Consider the following 24,838-nt stretch of genomic DNA (forward strand, 5'->3'; position numbering starts at 1 on the left):
TTACAGAAGAAAAAGTGCGAGGTAAACTCAAAGTTCTTAAGGTGGCTAAGTCACCTGGACAGACGTGCTACATCCCAGAGTCCTGAGAGAGGTTGCTGAAGAGATAGTGGATACATTGGTCATGATCTTTCAAGAATCACTTGATTCTGGCATGGTCCCGGAGGACTGGAAGATTGCAAATGTCACTCCACTCTTTAAGAAGAGAGGAAGGCAAAAGAAAGGAAATTAAAGGCCAGTTATCCTAACCTCAGTGGTTGGGAAAGTGTTGGAGTCTATTATTAAGAATGAGGTTTTGGAGTACTTGGAGACTAATGATAAAGTAAGTTAAAGTCAGCATGGTTTCTGTCAAGGGACCCTTCAGTTAATTTTAGGGGTCCATGGCATAAAAATGATTGGGAATCCCTGTTGTGGAAAGATACCCTGCAGATTTTTTGGATTTTGCTTTAGAAATATGGTACTTCAAAGTTCACATATATGTCACCATATTCAACTCTGAGATTCATTTTCTTGGCATACTCATAAAATCCATAATGGAACAATAACCATAACAGAATCAATGAAAGACCGCACCAACATTGACTCTTAATGTGCAAAAGACAGCAAACTGTGCAAAAATACAAAAATGAAAGAAATGATAACAACAAATAAATAGCAATAAATATCAAGAACATGAGATGAAGAGTCCTTGAAAGTGATTCCATTGGTTGTGGGAACATTTCAATAATGGGGCAAGTGAAGTTGAGTGTCGTTATCTCCTTTGTTCAAGAGCCTGATGGTTGAGGGGCAGTAACTGTTCCTTAAACAGGTGGTGTGAATCCTGACGCTCCTGTACCTTCTTCCTGATGGCAGCAATGAGAAGAGAGCATGACCTGGGTGGTGGGGGTGCCTGATGATGGATGCTGCTTTCCTCTGAAAGCATTTCTTGTAGATGTGCTCAGTGGTGGAGAGGGCTTTACCTGTGATGTATGTACTAAGCCATATCCACTACTTTTTGTAGGATTTTCTGTTCAGGGGTATTGGTGTTTCCATACCAGTCCTTGGTCCAGCCAGTCAATTTACTCTCCACTACACATCTATAGATGTTTGTCAAAGTTTTAAACGTCATGCCAAATCTTTGCAAACTCCTAAGGAAGTAGAGGCACCATTATACTTCCTTTGTAATTGCACTTATAAGCTGGGTGCAGGGCAGGTCCTCCAAAATAATAACACCAAGGAATTTAAAGTGGCTGATGCTCTTAACATCAAAAGGAGCTATGACCTAATTTTAATGATTTGCAGAGTTCTTGATATGAACCAGACTGGTTCCAAACATAAATATCAACTTAATGATTTAATTTAATAAATTAAGCTGAAGTTTATATTTATCATCCATTAATAGCATCTATAGAATACTAATGGGTTCTGCAGACTTATGGCAGTAAGTTCCATCTGCATTATTATGATATAGATAATTAGGCAAGATTTTCTTTTATTAGGCTTGTATCATCAACATCCTTTTTGAAAATGTTGATTTTTTTCAGATTTCACCATAATCAGGGAATTTGTAATCTGAGCAATACACTTAATTGCTTGACATTAAGTATTGAATCTTTGTTAGCTAACCTGTTTTAATGAACATGTGATTTCCTTTTTGACATTTGATTGTGCTGTGGAGATTGTTCAGACTACCGCTATAGTTTAGAGTCCAAGGCTCTGAAATTCTGATTGGTCAAATCTCCCAAATGGATATCGGTAAACTGAGTCTTAAACTAATCTATGTAAACTCTACAACAAATAATAAGGATATGGTTTGAAGCAGGCTGTTTCTGACTGTAGGTGTTTTTTAACTGTACTTTTCAGAGTCTGTCCTGATCCACAGTTAATCATAGGCACAAGAGATTCTGCAGATGCTGGAATTCTTAAGTAACACACTCAAAATGCTGGAGCAATTCAGCAGATCAAGCAGCATCTATGGAGGGAAGTAACCCATCAATGTTTTGGGCCAAGACCTTTCGTCAGCACTGTTCCGACCCCTTCCTTTACAATCCTGATGACAGGTCTCGGCCTGAAATGTTGACTGTTTATTTCCCTCCTGAGTTCTTCCAACATTTTGTGTATGTTGCTCCTCTGTTACAGTTGGAGTCAGAAGTTTACGTACCCTTTAGCCAAATACTTCTAAACTTAGTTTTTCACAATTCTTGACATTTAATCCTAGAAAACATTCCCTGTCTTAGGTCAGTTAGGATCACTACTTTATTTTAAGAATGTGAAATGTCAGAATAATAGTAGAGAGAATGATTTGTTTCAGCTTTTCTTTCTTTCATCACTTTCCCAGTGGGTCAGAAGTTTACATACACTTTGTTAGTATTTGGTAGCATTGCCTTTAAATTGTTCAACTTGGGTCAAGCATTTTGGGTAGCCTTCCACAAGCTTCTCACAGTAAGTTGCTGGAATTTTGTTCCATTCCTCCAGACAGAACTGGTGTAACTGAGTCAGGTTTGTGGTCCTCCTTGCTTGCACACGCTTTTTCAGTTCTGCCCACAAATTTTCTATCAGATTGAGGTCAGGGCTTTGTGATGGCCACTACAATACCTTGACTTTGTTGTCCTTAAGCAATTTTGCCACAACTTTGGAGGTATGCTTGGGGTCACTGTCCATTTGGAAGACCCATTTGCGACTGAGCTTTAACTTCCTGGCTGATGTCTTGAGCTGTTGCTTCAATATATCCACATAATTTTCCTTCCTCATGATGCCATCTATTTTGTGAAGTGCACCAGTCCCTCCTGCAGCAAAGCACCCCCACAACATGATGTTGCCACCCCCATGTTTCATGGTTGGGATGGTGTTCTTCGGCTTGCAAGCCTCATCCTTTTTCCTCCAAACATAACCATGGTCATTATGGCCAAACAGTTCAGTTTTTGTTTCATCAGACCAGAGGACATTTCTCCAAAATGTAAGATCTTTGACCCCACTGCACTTGCAAATGGTAGTCTGGCTTTTTTATGGTGGTCTTGGAGCAGTGGCTTCTTCCTTGCTGAGCAGCCTTTCAGGTTATGTTGATATAGGACTCATTTTACTGTGAATATAGATACTTGTCTACCTGTTTCCTCCAGCATCTTCACAAGGTCCTTTGCTGTTGTTCTGGGATTGATTTGCACTTTTCGCGCCAAAGTACGTTCATCTCCAGGAGACAGAATGCATTTCCTTCCTGAGCAGTATGACGGCTGCGTGGTCCCATGGTGCTTATACTTGCATACTGTTGTTTGTACAGATGAACGTGGTACCTTCAGGTGTTTGGAAATTGCTCCCAAGGATGAACCAGACTTGACATCATTTTCTGACCTCAATCCGATAGAAAATTTGTGGGCAGAACTGAAAAAGCATGTGCAAGCAAGGAGGCCTACAAACCTGACTCAGTTACACCAGTTCTGTCTGGAGGAATGGAACAAAATTCCAGCAATTTACTGTGAGAAGCTTGTGGAAGGCTACCCAAAATGCTTGACCCAAGTTAAACAATTTAAAGGCAATGCTACCAAATACTAACAAAGTGTATGTAAACTCCTGACCCACTGGGAAAGTGAAGAAGGAAATAAAAGCTGATACAAATCATTCTCTCTGCTATTATTCTGACATCTCACATTCTTAAAATAAAGTAGTGGTCCTAACTGACCTAAGACAGGGAATGTTTTCTACGATTAAATGTCAGAAATTGTGAAAAACTGAGTTTAAGTGTATTTGGCTAAGGTGTATGTAAGCTTCTGACTTCATCTGTAACTTTAGGAATCACTGCTGCAAATTCACAGTAGCTTGGAGCAAGCAATAGTTTCAGTCAAGACCATAATAGGTATAATTATATGAAAAGCTCAGGAGGTTTTATCTGATCTATCCACTTTTTCATGAAGGTGGTATCAATCTTAGTCATCTTTTCCCCAGCCAAGTATGGAGGAAATTGCAACAGAAGTTGTTCTCCCAGTGGAACTGGCTCCTGACCCCTTTCCAGCTCCCATTCCAGAGATAAGCAAAGCGTCTCCTTGGGTTTCTGAGACAAGTGTTGACAAATTGCTCTTTGGCTTGTTGTTCGCTCACTTCTAAAACTTTTCAGTTTAGAAGTAGGGGTGTCGGGATGAATTATAGTTCAGTTATAAATTGCGACATGTCAATTTTTAAAAATGGGTATTTTAACCTGAATTAGTAATCTGTTCCTGATTGTTTTCATGTAGCGTGAGGTGGCTTAAGTGGCTGCGCAGTACAAATGATCTACTCTGTCCACTGGCTATAAGGCTGTGCATAGCCCAGATTCTGTGGAAGAAAGTGTGTGCAGAAAGCTTAAAACATGCACAATTGTGTTTGAAAGATGCACAGTTTAGTTTGTAATCTCAAATATATTGTAAATACCTTTTTGATAAATTATGATTATGCTTCATAATTAACTCTTTTTTCTTGATCCAGTCGTCTTGTTGAGCGTTTAGAAAATATGAAGAAGAACGTGATGGGAAATGGCCATTCTCAGTGCTTGTTGTGTGGAGAGTTACTTGGATTTCTGGGATCAACATCCGTCTTCTGCCAGGACTGTAGGAGGGTAAGATATTTCTAAATGATAGATTTGAGAGTATGAAGTCTTATTGATTTCATTTTTAGTAATCAAACTGGCAATGTACTTCTGAATCTCATTTGCAGTTGTTTTTCGTGATAATGAATCTGTCAGTATTTATTAAGTTCTGAAAGTCAACTGAAGAAAATGGAATATTTGGCCAGAACTTAGGGACTGATAAGCAAACAGAAACAATAATCATGTTCCCATTTTAGCTTGCTTTTTTCTTGTAAAATAGCACCATTTATTTTGAATATTCATGATGAATTGATATTCTATGATTTGTCAATAACAACTAAAATCAATGTAAAGGTTTAATGGTTTGTTTTGATTGTACACCAAACAATAGGATAGAAAGGAACAATGATCCAGTTTGCTGTTTGTTATTTGATGGCGTGCAGCACACGTCCCCTGTGCCTGTTGAACTGCTGCTGGGGATTTTGGCATCACTTATGATGTTATATGATAGCAATGGCCCAGAGTACATTTCACTTGAATTACTAATTTTAGTTCAAAATGACCTGACAGGAAACAGGAGAGATGGAGTGTGTGAAAATCGCAAGGAGGCTCAAAATTGCAGGCTTTATGTATGGTTTCAATTTCTACTTCAAATACTGATTGCTCTGGAGAGAAGTTTGAAGTAGGAAAAACTGGTGTAATATATTCTAACAGAAAGTAGATCCAATCTGCGCAGAGGACAATTGATATTGGAAATGTTTCAATTGAATATGTCAGAATCAGAATCAGAATCAGGTTTATTATCTCCGGCATTTGATGTGAAATTTGTTAACTTAGCAGCAGCAGTTCAATGCAATTCATTATAATATAGAAAGAAAAAAAGTAAATCAATTGCATATATGTACATAGTTAGATTAAAATAGTGTAAAAAAGAAATAATATTTTAAAAAGTGAGGTAGTATTTATGGGTTCAATGTCTATTTAGGAATCAAATGACAGAGGGGAAGGAGCTGTTTCTGAATCTTGTAGGAGTTAAAATGCAATCCATACTTCCTTTCAAAATATAAATTTAATTGTGTCACTTTTATTTTTGTTTAAAGAAAAATGGTGCGTAGAGTTTCTGAGTTGAGACAGGGCAATGTGGATAGAATCGTTAATGAGCCATACTCCTCAAGGGAGTAAAGATACTGATTTACAATCCCCTTCTGTCACCCCATAGAAACACAGCATAGAGAGCCAGGATTTTTAAAGAAAAACCCATAGCTAGGTGTTTCTCAAGAGGAGAATGACAATAAAGGAAATATGAAAGCAATCTAAACAATTATTTAAAAAAGATAAAAGGTTGCATGAAAATGTTATTTAAAAAAAACTTCCTTAACCACTTCTACCATCTCTTATGGGAAATTAGTGTTCAATCCTCATACAATTGTAATGTGATCTCAGAATTAATCATCAGAACATAGCAGCAAACTGTGTTACAGCCACAGGCAAAGTGCAGGAGGAATGCCCTGTCACTCCCAGTTGAACTATGTATGAATACAAAGTTGTTTATCCAGATATTTACCAATTCTTGAAATCTCCAAATCCATATACGGTAAATTCAAGGAGATTTGGATCTTATGAAAATTGTATTCTGGATTGAAACAAACTGAAATAGGACAGAACAAAGAATCCAAAATGTGTTATTTTTTGAGTGTATTGTTTAAAATACTTATGGCACTGTGCAGGCTTTATCTTTTTCACTTTTTGTTCTATCCTAAAATAAGCAATCAAGTGAGATTTATTCCTTTCAATTAAAACTTCCAATGAAATAAGCCTGCTAGAGTAAGTCCTTCTGCTGGTAAAATGTATGTACTTAATCCATTGGCACACGTTCTCTGTGCACAAATTGGATGTAAATCTTGCTTTAATTTCTGCATCAGATATTGCCTATAGGGAAGTGGGCCTGGAGTCTTCCATGCGAAATTCCTCAAGAGATACTGAAGGTTTGCTTGCTGTCATTCACAAACCAAAGTTGTCTTGGGTGATGAGATGTAAACTTCTTTCTCTGCTGGTGGAAATTGGAGAGACTGGGGAAAATCTGTATCAGATAATCCATTTTAACACTAATACTCATTTAGATCACATGAACGAATTTGTAGAGTTTTGAAAAAAATGCATTGAAAGGGCACTATCCTTATTAGCACACAGAATCGTGTATCCCTCGTGGAGCACTTCGGGAAATCAGGCCATCTGGCTGTCCTTCCCTGCATGCAGAAGGGCAGAGACAAAAGAGCGAGGCTCCGGAAGTAAGGACAATGAATAGGTGGTCTCAGGAGGCAAAGGAGAGGCTATGGGACTGCTTCGAGTCAGTGAACTGGGCCACATTCAAAGACTCATCAGAGGATCTGAACGAATATGTCATACTTGTCACAGACTTTATAAAGTCAGTCATGGATGAATGTGTCCCTACAAAATATCTTAAAGTCTTCCCCAACTGGAAGCCCTGGTGGAACTAAAAAATTCATAATCTGCTGATGGCCAGATCAGTGGTGTTCAGGTCTGGCGACCAAGTAAGGTACAGGAGATCTAGGTATGACCTGCAGAAAGTCATCTCACATGTGAAGTGTCAATTCCAGACAAAACTGGAATCATAGAAGTATGCTCGACAGCCGTGACAGGGCTTCAAGGCTGTCACCTCCTACAAAATAAACCCAAATGGCATATGTGACATCAAGATTTTGCTCAATGCCTTTTATGCTTGATTTGACCAACAAAACATGGAGGCACCTTCATGAACTCCCACAGCCCCCTGATGACCCTGTGATTTCAGTCTCTGAGGCCAACGTGAGAGCATCCCTCATGAGAGTGAACCCTCGGAAAGAATCTGGGTCAGATGGGGTACCTAGCCAAGAACTAAAGACATGTGCTGATCAACTGGCTGGAGTGTTCAATGATATCTTTAACACCGGGCTCTAGTAGTCTGAGGTACCCAACTGCTTCAAGCATGCTTCGGTTATATCAGTGCTTAAGAAGAACGTGGTAATCTGCCTCGATGACGATCATTCAGTAGCACTTACATCCACTAATGAAGTGCTTTGAGAAGTTGGTATTGAAATTTATCAACTCCTGCCTGAGTAGTGACTTGGATCCACTCCAGTTTGCTTACCATCACAACATGTCAGCAGCAGATACTATTTGAATGGCTTGTCATTCAACCTGGAATATCTGGACAGTGAAGATGTACACATCAGGATGCTCTTCATTGACTACAGCTCTGCATTCAATACTATCATTCCCTCAAAACTAATCAGTAAGCTTCAACACCTAAGCTGTAGTACCTTCTTGTACAACTGGATCCTCGATTTCCTCACTTACAGATCCCAGACAGTTTGGATTGGCAACAACACCTCCTCCACAACTGCCACCAGGAAGGTGATACAGGAGCCTCAGAACACCTATCACCAGTTTCAGAAACGGTTATTACCCCTCAACCATCAGGCTCTTGAACCAGAGGGGATAATGTCACTCACCCCATCAGTGAGCTATTTCATGTTCTGGATATTTATTTATTATTATAATTATCTATTGTATTTGCACAGTTTGCTGTCTTTTGCACATTGGTTGTTTGTTCAGTCTTGTATGCGGGTTTTCATTGGTTCTATAGTGTCTTTGTATTTACTATGAATGCCCACAGGAGATGAATCTCAAGGTGACATTATATATAATTACATAATAAATTTACTTTGAACTACGTTCAAAATCTGCAGCTTTCATGTCACTGTTGAGAAATGAGTTGGTGCTTAAGGAGCTGGTGCATAAAACGCTGGCGTCAACATGTGAGAAAATGCAGGGGAGGACGGAAGTGATATCTATTCCTCTGTCCAGGCATCCCCACACAATTAAAATAATTGTTGGGGTTGCTTGTGCCATATCTACTTCCAGCTATTGTGAACTGTAGGCTGATTTTTTATTTTATATTGTTTTATCTTCATGCATCTCTAGTAATTGATTTTCTGCACCTACACTTTTTTAAAGATAACAGTTTTCTCCCTCTCTCCCTCCCCTCTCTCCCTCTCTCCCTCCCCTCTCTCCCTTCCCTCCCTCATAATGAAATTCTCTTCTTACTAGAGAATTCTCGGTTTTCATTCTCCCCTGCTACATATGAACTGAGTATTGATAATAATCCATTACGTGCCCAATTATATTTTGTTGAAAGATGCAATGATGGAACAAGCCAGATGTTTGTTTCCTATTCTGAAAAGATTACTAACGTGGAGACTGCTTAATAAAGGCAAACTAAATATCGTATTATTTACTGCAGCTTCTGATGCAAAGGAAGTACTCAGATTCCATTTTCAGATCATCCTTGGATAGAGTCAAGTTTAATATCAGTGGCATATGTCGTGAGATTTGTTGTTTTGCAGCAATATATAGTGATAAAAATGCTAAATTACAATAATAATTTTATATATATATATAAAAATAAATAAATAGTGCAAAAAGGAAGGGAAAAATACTGAGGAAATGTTCATGGGTTCATTGTCTATTCAGAAATCTGATGGCGGAGGGGAAGATGCTGTTCCTGAAATGCTGAGTGTGTGGCTTCAGGCTCTTGTATCTCCTCCTTGGTGGTAGCAATGAGAACAGGGTATGTCCTGGGTGATGAGGGTCCTTGATGATGGATGTTGCCTTTTTGAGGCACCGTCTATTCAAGTTGTCCTGGATGCTGTGGAGGCTAGTGCCCATGATGGAGCTGGCTGAGTTTACAACTTTCTGCAGCTTTTTCTGATCCTGGGCGGTGGCTTCTTCATACTAGACAGTAATATAACCAATTAGAATGTTCTACCTGGTAGATCTGTAGAAATTTGCATGTGTCTTTGGTGACATACTAATTCTCCTCAACCTCCTAATGAAATATAACCTGCAAAATAATTAAGTAAATAAAGCTGAGAATATGATTTGTAGAGTCCTTAGAAGTGAGTCCATAGGTTATGGAATCAGTTCAGAATTGAGGTGACTGAAGTTATCCACTTTGGTTCAGTAGCCTGCTGGTTGATGGTAACAACTGTTCCTGAACCTGGGGAGGGGGGACCCAAGGCTCCTGTACCTCCTTTCCAATGGCAGCAGTGAGAAGAGAGCACAGCCTGGATGGTGGGGGTCCTTGATGATGGATGCTGCTTTTCTTGTGCCAGTGCTACTTGCAGATGTGCTCAGTGGTGGGGAGCAGAGATCATTGACCAATAATAAATACAGGAACTTGTAGTTTAGACTTGCCATTCCAAAGCATTAGAACATGGTATTTCCTCAGCACTACATGAGAACTTAGTCACGTTGATAGAAAATTGTCTTCACTTTTTGTCCTATTGAGGCGATAAGGACAATGCCCAATTTTAATAAAACAAGTTGATATTTGTTAAGAAGAGAAGTTAGAGAACTGAATAAAGTTGTGTTATGCACAGTCTTTTGTAAACATTTAAAATATTGTGTACATTCTGCTTATTGGCAAAATGTAATAAGTTTAAGTTGCTCAATTTTTTGGGTAGATAATAATGGAGGGAAGAGATTTTCTGTCCATTTTATGCATAAAATTCCTGGGGTGATAAAGAGCAAAAATAATTAGATTCAATTAAGAATGGTGAGATATGACCAGTGCCTCGGAATGTATTATTGGAAATTCCGGTACATTGTACATGTACCTTAAAGAATATTGGATCTTTTCTCCAATCTACATGGAAGGAAGAAGGAACTTATCAATTTACTCCACGTAAGATTAAAAAAAAAGTTATTGGCTGGACTATATTACATGTACTGTATAGCTCAAACTGTTTTAATATTTATGATTACAAGATGAGGGAAATTGCTCAAGTTCTTTACTTCACAATCATACAATATCAGTGCAATGATTAGAAAACAGTAGAATATTATCTGATCATGTGGACAATTGCCTGGCTGACTCACCAATAACTTAAACATTTTTCTTACGGTTAATCAGAGTGTTGAACTGGCAATGCGCTCACTCAAAAGGACAGTCCTTCTTGCCGCTAACAATTGGAGGCTCTACTTGGATAATTATGATTTTTGTAGTCATATCTTGGCAGCTGTCCCAAGTGCAGCCTCAGATGTGTTGGTCATTGATGCAAAATGATGCATTTCACTGTATGTTTTGTTATTTCAATGTACATGTGAAAAAATAAGGCTAATCTTTAATCTTCAATCTTTATTTCATGTCTGGCTGACATTGCGCTTATATTGGGATAACATTTTCTCAGTCTCCTGCAGGAATATAAATGTTCCTGTTGCTTCCCAGAGCTTCCCATTTTGTCTCACACATGAGGACACACTCCAGCACTGCCGGATCCCAATTCCTCATGTACAGTATCTCCACACAATGTGCTCTCTGGACGTCTGTTTTGCCATGACCTCACAATCCTCTGAATCCACTTCTTCCTTGTGTACAGTGCCCTCTACTGACACCACCTCCTGTGATGTAATGTTGTAATATACACTGGAGCCTGGTCACTATTAACCTCATCACCTGGTATAAGACTATAATGTATAGGAACAGAATTAGGGCCATTTGGCCCATTGAGTCTGCTTTGCCATTCAATCATGGTTTTTTTTATAACACTTTTTTTCACCTTCTTTCCTGTACCACTTAACCCCCTTACCAATCAAGAACCTATCAATCTCTGCATCAATGCCCCCAGTGGCTTGTCCTCTGCAGCCCCCTGTACCAACAAACCACCATCTGGCTGAAGAAATGCTTCCTCATCTTAGTTCTAAAGGAAAGTGCCTTTACTCTGTAGTGCCCTTAGATCCTAGACTCTCCTACTAATGGAAACTTTCTCTCCATGTTCACTCTCTTCAGGCCTTTCACTAGCCCATAGGTTTCCAGAAGATTACCTCTCTATCTTTCTGAACACCACCAAGTAAAAGCCCAGAGACATCAAATGTTCCTTATATGTTAATCCTTTTATTCATGAGATCACTCTTGTGAATTTGCTCTGGACCTCTCCAGGGCCAGGACATCCTTCGTTAGATACAGAGCTTAAAATTGCATGTCAGGTCACTCATCTGAGTGCTACTGGTACCGTGTAACCCAGTACTGCCTGTCGCATGGTTGGGTGGTCGCCGACTAAATTGGCTCCCCCACCAGGCTTGCCTGGTGAGAAGGGTGGCGAGACACCCTGAAGGATGAAAAACAAGACCTGTCAAAGGGCAGATAAACCCTCTCGTAGGGTCAACAGCCATCTAGCAAACACGTGCTGTGAAGCGTGGAAAGGGCATCCCTCGCATCGAAGCTTGGTCTGGCCATTCACTGCAACAGAACTTCCCCTAGCCATCTTGGACCCCACCATGCTGCTGGATCCAGGAGGGGATGTCGAGAGGGTGGGTCTGGACCTGTGCAACCCCCTACTCACCTAAAATCCATTCACACATAAGCTGTTCCTTACTGAGAAGTGGGGTCAACTCCACTAACTGACTGAAAGGAACCATCATTATCCTATGGGATGGATAGCCAGAGAAAGAGAAAATTGCTCACAATGATCCAAACGTGATCTGAGCAATGTCAACAGTACATCCTTGCTTTTATATCCTAGTCCTCTCAAAATGAACACGAACATTGCATTTGCCTTCCTTGCTACTGACTCTACCTGCAAGTTAACCTTGAGGGAACTGTGAACTAGGACTCCCAAGTCCCTTTGTGCCTCCAATTTCAGAAATCATTCCCTGTTTAGAAAGTAATCTACTCTTTTATTCCTTCTGTGAAGGTGCATAACCCCACACTTCTCTACACTTGTTTTCCATCTGCCACTTCTTCGACTACTCTCCCAACCTGTCTAAATTCTTCTGCAGATGCCTGCCTTTGTGACATTATCTGTCCCTCTAGCTGTCTTGATGTCATTTGCAAACTTGGTCATAATGGCATCAATTCCTTCATCCAGGTCACTAGTGTACAATGTGAAAAGTCATGGTCTCAACACTGACCCCTGTGGAACTCCACGAGTCACCATCAGCCATTCTGAAAAAAAACCCTTTTATTACTTACATCTTTCACATACCTGAGGAGTAGAAATTTTTATGTTACATCTCCGTCTAAGTGTGCAATGTGCAATCATAGTAATTTATAATAATTTATAATAAATAGAACAGTCAATGTAACATAGAAATAGACTCAAATCAGCGTGAGTTAATCATTCTGATGGCCTGGTGGAAGAAGCTGTCCTGGAGTCTGTTGGTCCTGGCTTTTATGCTGTGGTACCGTTTCCAGGATGGTAGCAGCTGGAACATTTCGTGGTTGGGGTGACTTGGGTCTCCAATGATCCTACAGGCCCTTTTCACACACCTGTCTTTGTAAATGTCCTGAATAATGGGAAGTTCACAACTACAAGTGCACTGGGCTGTCCACACCACTCTCTGCAAAGTCCTGCGATTAAGGGAGGTACAGTTCCCACACCAGGCAGTAATGCAGTCAGTCAAGATGCTCTCAATTGTGCCCCTGTAGAAAGTTCTTAGGATTTGGGGGTCCATACCAAACTTCTTCAACTGTTTGAGGTGAAAGAGACGCTGTTGTGCCTTTTACACCACACAGCTGGTGTGTACAGACCACGTGAGGTCTTCAGTGATGTGGATGCCGAGGAACAGGAAGTCCAGGATTCAGCTACCCAAGGCAGGGTGAAGGCCGAGGTCTCTGAGCTTCTTGTCGAGCCTGGACGGAACTATGGTGTTGAATGCTGAACAGCATTCTCAGATAAGCATCCTTCTTCTCCAGATGTGTAAGGATGGTATGTAGAGCAGTGGCTATTGCATCGTCTGTTGATCAGTAAGCAAATTGTAAGGAGCCCAGTGTGGGTGGTAGCAAGCTGCAGTTGTTGTCCTTGACCAGCCTCTCAAAGCATTTGCTTATTATTGAGGTGAGTGTGACAGGACGCCAGTCATTCAGGCATGTTACCTTGGTCTTTTTTGGTACAGGGACAATAGTAGATAATTTGAAGCAGGAGGGCACTCTACATTGGGAGAGGGAGAGATTAAAAATGTCTGCAAACACACCTGCCAGCTGTGCTGCGCACGTCCTGAATACTCACCCTGGAATGCCGATCAGTCCCGCAACTGTGTGACTGTCCACTCATTGGAAACATCTGTGTACCTCAGCCTCAGAGATGACCAGGTTGCGGGTTGTAGCAGTGGCTTTCCTCGGAGGCTCAGAGTTAGTGACATCGAACCGAGCGTAAAAGCAATTGAGCTCATCTGGTAGAGAGGCCGTGATGTTGGCAGCACCACAACGTTTCGCTTTAAAGTCTGTTATGGTATGGAGCCCTCACCACAAGTCATGTGTGCTATTCGTTGTGAATCTTGACTCACTCTTGACCCTGTATTGTTTTGTAGCATTGATAGCTTTGTGCAGATCATAGCTACTTTTCTTGAGCTCTAGTTGATCTCCAGTGTTGCAAACTCTATGTCGCGCTGTAAGTGCTGCTCACACAGAGCTATTGATCCAGGGTTTCTGGTTTGGGAAGACCCTTACTGACTTTTGGGGGATAACATCATCGATGCAATTCCGGATGAAGCACGTGACTCCATCAGTGAACTCGGAGACATCCTCATCATGGAAGACATTCCAGTCGATGTCATTGAAGCAGTCCTGCAGCATGGAGACTGATTGGTTGGACCAACAGTGGACGGTTTTAACTCTGGCCACCCCTTGTTTCAGTTTCTGCCTGTAGGTCGGTAAAAGCAAGATCAAAGAGTGATCTGATATTCCAAAAGCTGGGCAAAGGAGAGCTTTGTAAGTGTTGTGGAACAGTGATACGTAACAGTGGTTAAGTATCTTGCCTCTTTCTTGGCCTTTAATATATCTGCACATCTTTATGAATCTTTGATATTATTGGTTAGTTTACCCTTTACCCTTTATAGTTTTTATTCTGTTGTTCTCTATTGACTTAGTGTACTTGGGATGAAATTCTGCTGTGGGCTTGCAAATTATTCCCAGAAACTCCAGCCATCTTCCCTGCCAGTGTCTCCTTCCGATTAACTCATGCCTCTGCGGTTTACCTTTACTCAACTGTAATACTGCTATCTCAGATTTCAGCCTCTCTTTCTCAAACTGCAGGGTGAATTCTATCATATTATGGTCACTGTCTCCTAAGGGTTCCTTTACCTTTGGTTCTCTAATCAAGTGTGCCTCACTACACAATGCCAAATCCAGAACTACCTGTTCCATACAAGCATATGTAACAATCAAGCAAGTGTATTTTTCTCCTTTGGATAAACAAAGAAAATTGTGGAATTTAATTCCTCAAAAGTAAAATCTTCATTAATACTTAGGAGCTTCCATCAAATAAGCTTTTTATTGCAATTTAACACTTCGATTGTTTTCTCCTTTAAATAATTGGAGCCCTTTGAAATAGTTAAAATTTGATGATGCAGTTTAAACTTTTTCAGGAAAGGGAAATAATAGTACTTAAAATAATAGGTGAAAAATATAAATGCTGAAGAAATAATATAAACAACACATTGGAAATACTTACAAGGTTCATGAAAGGAAGAGGGTTTTATTAGTTTTGGGTGTGGACTAGTCATGGGAAAAGGAAGTTGGAAATCAAATATCTCCTTGATATTGAATAGAACAAAAGGAAATGGAAGAAATAATCTGATCACCCAATGAAAGTGAAATATAGTGGGAGCTTTAAGCGTAAGATTGAAACAAAATACTGGAAACACCCGGTGGGTAGGACAGAAAAAGAACTGAGTTCTCAAGCTGATGATCCATCATCCGAAGTGGGTGATGAACAGTTTAAAACAAATACTGAGGGATAGCAGGGCAGGCTAGTGCAAAGGCAAAATAGAAAAAAGATAATCACTAGAGGGTGCTTTACTATCATCATATTTAAGTAATTAATAGACCTAATAGGTTCGTGAATAGGCATGCAAAGTAGGGAAAGCCGTGTTAAGTTACTCTGGGGAGGGGAATTTTCAAATTTGGAAAAGCAAAGACTTGGATTTCACAACAAATATCTCATTCTGAGACTGAGGTCACAGGGATATGAGTTGAGAATGTGGGAATTGTTTTAGGGATAGATATTTTATCAATATATAAAAGGATATGGGATATAATTAGGTTTGAGTTTGGGATGCATTGTGTGTTTTGGAGTGGAAATGGTGATGTTTTGTGAAGAATATAGAATTCTTTGTTTTGTGAGTGAGAAACACCTCTTTGGTTTTTCATCTGCTAAGAGCTTTGATTATTAATGAGCTATGGTCAATAATGATGTCCACTACTGCCGGCTTTAAAGAATTGATCTGGCAGTTCAAATCGATCCTAAGTGTTCAGTCAGTCTGCATTCAGTGTCACTTGTAAGTAAGACTGGTATCATCTTTCAATTTGTGAATTTCAATTCATGAATTTCAGTTTTGATTTGCTTCATCAAATAGTGACTGGTTAAGACTGACAGGTATTGAAAGCTGAAAGCAAATTAACTATGACTTTACATTCCATGTAAGCACCCTTCATCTTTAGTAATACAGCTTTTTGTCATAAAATGCTTTCTAATCACATTATCAGAATAACTGATAAGTTCAATCATTCTTTCATCCATATCTACTTGCCATGTGGGTTCCAGAGTTTTATTGGATAAATTGGATCACTTGCTTATCTCTGAAACAATTTGGCATCTTTCCGAGGTAGCTAGTTTATTACGGTAATCGTTACTCATAAATTTCACAGTGCATAGGTAACTGCATCATCAGCTAAAATTGCGGTTCAGCTGCATGATACTGACTAGATAACTGTGATCAACACTGGTCCAGATTTTGAAATACATTGCTCATATCTATGAGAAAAATATGATCAGATTGTAATGTTTGGACCTATTCTTCAGTAAACTAAGATTTTAAAGCTAGGCTTTATTATTGTAGTGAGAGACACTGATGTAACATACTAATTTCTAAGTGGCCTTTAATGGTAAAGGGCTCCCTAATGGAAAAGTTTTCTTTGACTTTATAGAAGCTTTTCCTATATACCACTCACCGTGATTTATTATTATTTTATTTAGATTAGTTAGAGTTCAATACCTTTGAACCTTAACTTGAATTAATCCATCATTCGTTGTTTCTGCTTCGGAAGCAACAGAAACGATTTGCAAATGAACATGATGCATAAACGAAACATTTGCCAATTTATTGAGGTAAATTCCTGCATTAGAGATAATACATGTTGTCATGGTAGTGGAGATATAAATCTGATTGCATTTGTTATTATTATTAAAATAGTTACAACCCAAGAGAGATTAACTATGCATGGTGCTTATAAATAGATAATGTACTGTGCATCAAGAGAGGTTGGAAGAATGGCGAGTGTGAACTGCTTGAGAAATATTATAAAGTGGCAATGTTAAGAGAAGGATTTCAGTTATAGAAAAGAGTTTGATTTCTTACGGTTATAAAATCAGAAAATTGTGGAACTATTTACTAGGCTTGTCAGTCACCTATCATGGTAGGGTATTAATTGATATTTGAGAAAGTGGGGAGTGAGAAACTTAAGTTAGCATGGATTTGTCTGTCCGACCTGGCATTCTTTTGAAGAACTAACAGAAAGGATTAATGATAGAGGTGCATTAAATCAATAACTCGTAGACATTCAAAAAGCAATTTACCAAACACACTACATTTACAGATGCCTGCCTGGTGGGAGAATTAATACTGAATGGATGTTTATTTTGATTGGAGAGTAATGAGTAGTGAGCTACTATAGGCATTGATTTTTTTGGACGTTGTTGTTTGTTAAATGGAAAATGACCAAATCTAGCTGAAGAAGTATGAAAGTATTACTGAACGTGATTTCAATGAACAGATGTCTGTGGACTGGACAGGGATGAACTTGTAGAGCTATGGACAAATGGTGGTGCTGTGCTACTAAATTGAACAGCTCTTGAATAACTAGTCCAGGCTTCTCCTATGAGTCACACACACAAAATGTTGGAGGAACTCAGCGGATCAGGCAGCATCTATGGAAAAGAGTGAACGGTCGACATTTCAGGCCAAGATCCTTCATCAGAACTGGAGAAAAAAGATGAGAAGTCAGAGTAAAGAGGGGAGGAAGAGATACAAGGTAGTAAGTGATGTGATTTCAGGAGAGGGGGAGTGGTGAAGTAGAGAGCTGGGAAGTCAATTGATGAACGAGGTAAAGGGCTGGAGATAGGAGAGTACAGAAAGCCACAGTAGAAAGGGAAGGGGAGGAACACCAGAGGGAGGTGATGGGCAGGTAAGGAGATAAGATGAGAGAGGGAAACAGGAATAGGGAATGGTGAAGGGGGGGGGGGCAATTACTGGAAATTCAAGAAATTGTTGTTAATGCCACCAGGTTGGAGGCTGCCCAGACAGAATATGAGGTGTACTCTTTACTCTTTTCTATAGATGCTGCTTGACCAGCTGAGTTCCTCTAGCGTTTTGTGTGTGTTGCTAGGATTTCCAGCATCTGCAGATTTTCTCTTGTCTGTGATCCTCCTATGAGTTGGTTCTATTGTTGTTACATAAATACATGCAAGCCATTCAGATATAAATTCATGTTTATAATGCCAGCAACAAAGGGCAATGTTGAGCGATTTTCATGGGAATTCTATCAAACATAGAAAAAGATACTCTTAATCAGTGTAATGAAATGAAGAAATGAACAGCTCGTTTTAGCTGCAGTAAGATATTCCATTACTTAGTAATGACAATAGACAGTAAAAATCAGATGTTATCTGGTTCCTAATAACTGTAGTGAAGAAGATGCGTTGAATGTTGTTTCTTTCATTTGTGTTAATAACAGAAACAATAAAAGCAGTAAGTAGCCTGATCTCTCAGGTTCCTCGTGCCCTTTGTTTAGATCAGAGTGTGCTGCTTCAGAATGGACATGAAAGTAAATGTTCACTCTCAGAATGGGGCATCACTCAGACTGAGCAGGGGAGTGAAAAATGGTGCCAATTAGCCACTGATCATGAAATGATGTTCCATTTTCTATCTTTCCAAAATGTATATTGATCCTCAAAGTCTGTTTCTGCAATGAAAATCAAAGAAAAAAATTGTTGATGTTGGAATTCTGAAATAAAAACGGAAAATGCTGGAAACAATGTTTGGTAATATTGCTAATCTGTAACTGTTTTGGTGATATTGTAAATAGGTAGCAGGTTGATGTTAGAAACCTGTAGGATCAATAGTGATATTAAAATGCCTTAGTTTTGCATGCGTAACCATGCACATACAGAACTAAGGCATTTTAACATCATTATTGATGTAGTTAAGCATCACATTATTCTCCATGTCATACGGCAAGGGGATGTGGAATTGCTGAATGAGATTTGAAGGGGAGAAAAGAATCAGATAATGGCATTTTGCAACAGTCCGTGGAGAACTTCTGAAAGCTGGCAGAATGCTAATCATGCTCAAATTCAAGTTCATCTGACTGTGCATATATACAGCCAAATAAATCAGCGTTCCTCCGGACCATGGAGTACCCACAAAACATATATCATGCACAGCGCATAAAACAAAGTACTATTACAAATAAGGTAACAAAATATTATCAGAGTGCATGTGAGATGCATTCACTGTCCTAGTGACAAGACCCTGGTGATGTCACTATCAGCTTCTATCCGCTGTTGAGTGATGGGACTCACTCACCAAAGCTTTCACTAACTACTATTCCCAGCATAGTGAGCCATTACTTCTCGAAACTAATGCAAACAATAATGATGAGACTTTTACGGGCTTTTGCTTTGCTGTCTAAAATTGTAATGGGTGGCCTCATAACATTTTCTATGTAGACGTTTATGGAAAGAGTGAGAAATTATTTTGTATATAATTACATTAGTTCTCAGTGCTATAAAGGTGATTCCAATATACAGCATAAATCCACCCAAGTAATAAGATTATAAGGTTCTGAAGTTATGGCTTTAACAGGATCTCATTTGGACTTCAGCAGAAAAAAAATTACATTTATGGAAATATGGCTGTTGAGGTTTACAGTGTCTGTTTACCTCTTCCCCTGGGAATATGTTGGCCTCCTGTTGAAGTTATTTCAGAAAAAGAGTTCCCCATGGAATCTGTGGACCAATGGAATATGAGTAAGTGGAGACAATGTTAATCCTGAGTGCTGTACAAAAATACAGGTATATAAAATCATAAACTCTAAAGCAGGGGTAAGCACAAGTGATTTTCTAGCATGTGTTATTTATTAATTTGAGGCAAAACATAACTAGATGTATTTAAATGAATAATTCCCATATTTCAAGTGTTTTATGGCATTTATCTGGCCCACCATCTGGTCATTAATACACGATCTGGCCCACAGAGGCACAAAGGTTGCCAACTCCTACTCTAAAGCATGAGCATCTCCTTTATGTAATTCTATCCAATATAATTATTGCTCTTATTGTAGAAGAGTTTCTCCTGCACCTTGTTATAAATAGGTTTATTATTGTCATGTGTACCAAGTTACAGTGGAAAATCATACCATTCATAATGATTAATTCATTATAACAGTGCATTAAGGTAGTACAAAGTAAAATAATAACAGAATACCGAATAAAGTATTACAGTTACAGAGGAAGTTCATTGCAGGTAGATATTAAGATGCAAGGTCATAATGAGGTAGATTGGAAGATCAGAAGTCCATCTTATGGTGCGAGGGAACTCTTCAATAGTCGTGTAACAGTGGATAGGAGCTGTTCTTGAGGCTGGTAGTAGGTGATTTCAAGCTCTTGTATCGTCAGCCTGATGGGAAAGAAGAGAAGTGAGAATGTCTGGAGTGAGTAGTATCTGAGGTTACATTGGTTGCTTCACTGAAGCAGTGAAGTGTAAGGTGAGTCCATAGAGGGGAGGCTGGTTTCCATGATGTACTGAGCCATGTTCACGACTCTCTGAAGCTCCTGGCAGTCACAGGCAGAGCAGTTGCCATTCGATGCTGTGATGCATCCAGATAGGATACTTTCTATGGTGCATTGATAAAAGTTGCTGAAGGTCAAAGGAAGCATGCTGAATTTCTTTAGCATCCTGAGGAAGTAAAGGTGTCGGTGAGTTTAACAAGCCATGGTGCCAACATGATTGAACCAGGACAGCTTATTGGTAATGTTCACTCCTAGGAGCTTAAATCTCTCAACACTCTCAACCACAGTACTGTTGATTCCTTCCTGAAGTTAATGGCTGGCTCTTTTGCTTTGCTGACACTGAGGGAAAGGTTGTTGTCATGACGCCATCTCACTAGGCTCTCTATCTCCTTCCTGTTCTACGGCTCATGATTTGATGCATGATTTGCCTGCATCAGTGGTATAATTTCAAACTTATAGATGGAGTTAGGGGAGAGTCTGGCCACATAGTTGTGAATGTACAGGGAGTAGAGTAGGGAGCTGAAGATGCAGCCTTGTGGGGCACCAGTGTTGAGAATAATCATAGCAAAGGTATTGCTGTCTATTGAGGTCTATTGGTCACAAAGTCAAAGATCCAGTTGCAAAGGGAGGTATTGAATCATATAAATTATCTGAGTTTAAATTTGAGGTTCTATTGTAGCAATGTTCTGCGTAAGCCACACATAAAAGTTAACTATTAGATGCTTTAATTTAGTGAAATTGCTAAACAAACTCATAAAGTAAATAATTCTCCTAATTCATGACATTTGGAAATACTAATTAATTTTTACAGAGATAATTCAGGACTACACTGTCCCACGGAGATTTAGATATAAACATGTAACTTTTTCAATAGCAGTTGCTGTCTTGGTGTCACCATATTTCCTTCTGATCTTAACAATACCGTATCTCCATTTGTCCATAATGGCTGTTTGTTTGCATGATTGCAACGAAGGCTGGCTTGCTGGTTTTTGGTGCCAGGCAAGTAACCTCTTCCTCAATGTCAATGAGACAAAGGAGATGGTTATTAACTTCAGGAGGACTCGCACCTCTCACACCCCTCTTCATATCGGCAGCATTGCAGTGGAATTGGAGAGCAGTTTGAAACTTCTGGGAGTGCACGTCTCGCATCACCTTTGATGGCCTCAGTACACGTTATACACAATCAGGAAATCCACCAACAGCCCTATGAGGAGGACGAAGAGAGCTGGACTATTTACATCTATACTCATGTCATTCTACAGATGTGCGGTAGAGAGCGTCTGAGTAACTTGCATCACTGCATGGTACAGAAACTGCACCACGGCAGACAAGAAGGCTCTACCATAGGTAGTCGAAACTACCCTGTGTATCACCGGTACCATCCTACCCGTCATCCAGGATATATATACAGTAAAGTGCTGAAAAAGGGCCTGTAGGTTCATGAGGGATTCCACCCACCCCACTCATGGATTGTTTATCCCACTCCCATCAGGGAGGAAGCCACATAGTATCCATGCCAGGACCACCAGACTCAAAAACAGTTACTTTCCCCAAGCAGTAAGGCTGATCAACATTCCCAGCTACTAACCCACCCATTCCTCAACCCCAACCACCACTACTTTATCATTTCCTGTCTGGGTCACCTTAGGTACAGACACTTGTGTGCCTAGCATACATTCAATCTATGTATATGAAGCACCTTCAATTACTCCAAAAGACTGAGGTTTGGTAAAATACTGAAAGGCTTTTATTCGCTGTACAATACGACCTCCACAGTGAGTGTCTGCCCCTGGACTGAGGGGGAGGGGCAAGGCAAACACCTTTATACAGGACTCTGTGGGAGGAGCCACAGGGGCAGTCAACAGAGGGGTGTGTCCAGACAGGTAACCGAGTTACAACATATATACATGGTTTACCACAGTATATAATCTACAGTATCTTATGTATTTATATTTATTGTTATGCTCTTTATCTTATTGTGTTTTTATTTTGTGCTCCATCGGACCCAGAGTAACAATTGTATTGTTCTCCTTTGCACCTGTGCACTGAAAATGACATTATACGATCTTGATCTTGGGTGAGGGCTACTACTACAGTTCTGCAATGAAGAATTTGGGAAATAGTGTCTATAGTTCTTTTTATTTTTAAGAGACAAATTGGATGTTCTTGAGACACTATTTAGGAACAGAGTACATCCAGAACTTGGTGAATGCTACACAGACAAAAAGACCTTCTCTGTGTGCATGCACATATGTGTTTGTGTGTGTGTGTGCATGCGTGTGTGCGTGCGTGCACGTGCAATATTTACCAGTACATCATGACTGTTATGCAGTATCCAGGAATGGAAGATTAATCTCTAGGTTATTTTCTCCTGCAAAAAGGGAGAAAAATTAAGAATTAAGTTGTTTTAATGTTTTTTTTAGTTTTTCCATTGTAGGATCATTGGAGAGAGTGGGATAAAAGGATTTTGATGACAAGCGTATCCAGGTCAGGTCACTCAACAATTAGGTGTGCTGATATAGTACTTGATGTCGGTTGTGTTCGATAGCAATTAGCAAGAGCTAAGGGTTGTCAGAGGCAGGATGATTGTGTGGCAGTGGCTCCAGGAATTCATCCACAGTCGATGGTTCAGGAAAACTAATTTTAAAAAATACCAACTTACAACTGACTGATGATTCCAGAGTTGAATATTGTTTTGCTCCAGCAGGTGGCATAATAGCCTTCATCCATCACTGATTTCTGTAAGAAATTAATCAGCATTTTCAAACTAAAATTAACTTCTGTTAACTATGGATTTGCTTACATTTTTGATGCCATTATATTTATCAGTGTTCAGACATTAACTTTATTTTACTGTAATGTCTGTATTTTCATATTTGGCTGGAATCAAGTATCTGCATGAAATTAATATGGCTAAATGTTAAATGAAAAATTATATTCAGGCAAGGATGTTTCCCTCTGTTAATAATATATATTTATAATCAATCATGCAGACTCTATTGATGCATGTTGTTATTTTTATAGGAAGATGAAAAAAAGTTTGTAAAAATGTAACAAATAAAACTAGGAGTAAGCCAACAAGACCCCTTCAGCCTACTCTTTTATTCAATAAAACCATGCCCTGTGCACTTCCATTTAGTACCCAAAAATCTTCAAATCTTGTTTTGGATATACTAAGTATAAGAGTACTCACATGCTTTGGAAGCAAACGATTCCACAAATTTAAAAGAGAAATTTCTCCTTATCTCACTGGTAAATGATTGACTCATTATTCTCAGACCATGCCTACTAATTTTAAATTCTCCATCTAGACGAAACAGCTTCCTAAATGTACCCTGTCATTTTTCTCAACTAACACTTTGTAAGTGCATTTTTAGTGAGTACTGATGGATTGAGTGTGGAGCAGCCACAAACAATCAGTCTCTGCATCACTGTGTGATTGCTTCAAGTTACCCATGTATCAAATCAAAGACAGATGTGACGTTCCATCCCATTTCATATTTATATTTGGCAGTTGTCAGTCATTCATTTATATGAAAAAGGAGCAAGATGAGAAGCTGCAGATTGTTCAATGTCAGTAAATGGGGTAGCACTATTCTGTGTTATTTACAATCATGATAGTGGAACATTGTGGATCAGAGAGTCAGATTCTTCATAGTCAGGCAATTGTGATCTATGGAGAATGATCGAAGTACAGACTAGCTTTGATCCAACTTCTCATGGTGTGATATCAACAGCTGGAGAACAGACCACAATGCTGTGATTTGAAATGGTTACAATGTAATTATAGTAATGGTAAATTAAGATTCTGTTGTTCTAATAATTAAATTAAAATGCAACAGAAAGCTTCTCCTTCATCTGCTTTTTAATGTCATGAGGCAGAGATTTTGTAAATGCGATAAAATATCTTGTAATGTAAGTGACATACCATAGTTACTTCCATTATATTTGTGTTTATTAGTCACCACTTGGACAGGGAATTTAACTGAAAGATCCCTAGGGATGAAAGGCCTTCTCCAACTATATTAGAAGGAGAATTGTTGTGTGTAAGTATAATTGCTGTTAGGGGAGGCTGGTTCGTTAGCAGAAGTTAAAACAAAAACTAGTGCGAATAGTTAACCATTTTATCCAGTGCTGTGTATGTCTGGGGTGTGGAGATTGGAGGATAATGACTGAATAAGTTAAAAGTGAAATAAGAGATATTTTGGAGCAATTGGCTAGTGAGAACATTCTATGGAAAACATGAAAAGAAAAAGCAGTAATTGCAATTCATAGATCTCTTTGGTACTGATTTGGGAAAATAACCAGTAGGATACCCATTTTCAAAACTCAAAGCCAAGCCAATCCCGAAAATTAATAGATTAGTTCGCTTGACATCTGCAATGAAGCTAATGTAGAATCTTTAAAACAAAATTACTTAAACATTAAGTTAAGCAGAACATTATTGAAAGCTTAAATCTGA

The 24,838-nt window shown here is 39.2% G+C and overlaps 1 protein-coding gene across 2 annotated transcripts in view; it reads left to right on the forward strand.

Moving 5' to 3' along the window:
* LOC140187870 (rab effector Noc2-like) overlaps nt 1–24,838 on the forward strand; it is a 256,759-nt gene that overhangs the window by 104,974 nt on the left and 126,947 nt on the right. For both annotated transcript variants that reach the window (XM_072243666.1, XM_072243667.1), the window contains exon 5: nt 4,429–4,558. In XM_072243666.1, the coding sequence (XP_072099767.1) occupies nt 4,429–4,558 (130 nt within the window). The remainder of the gene's footprint in view (nt 1–4,428; nt 4,559–24,838) is intronic.

This window comes from Mobula birostris, chromosome 25 (assembly GCF_030028105.1).
Source record: "Mobula birostris isolate sMobBir1 chromosome 25, sMobBir1.hap1, whole genome shotgun sequence".
NCBI lineage: Eukaryota > Metazoa > Chordata > Chondrichthyes > Myliobatiformes > Myliobatidae > Mobula > Mobula birostris.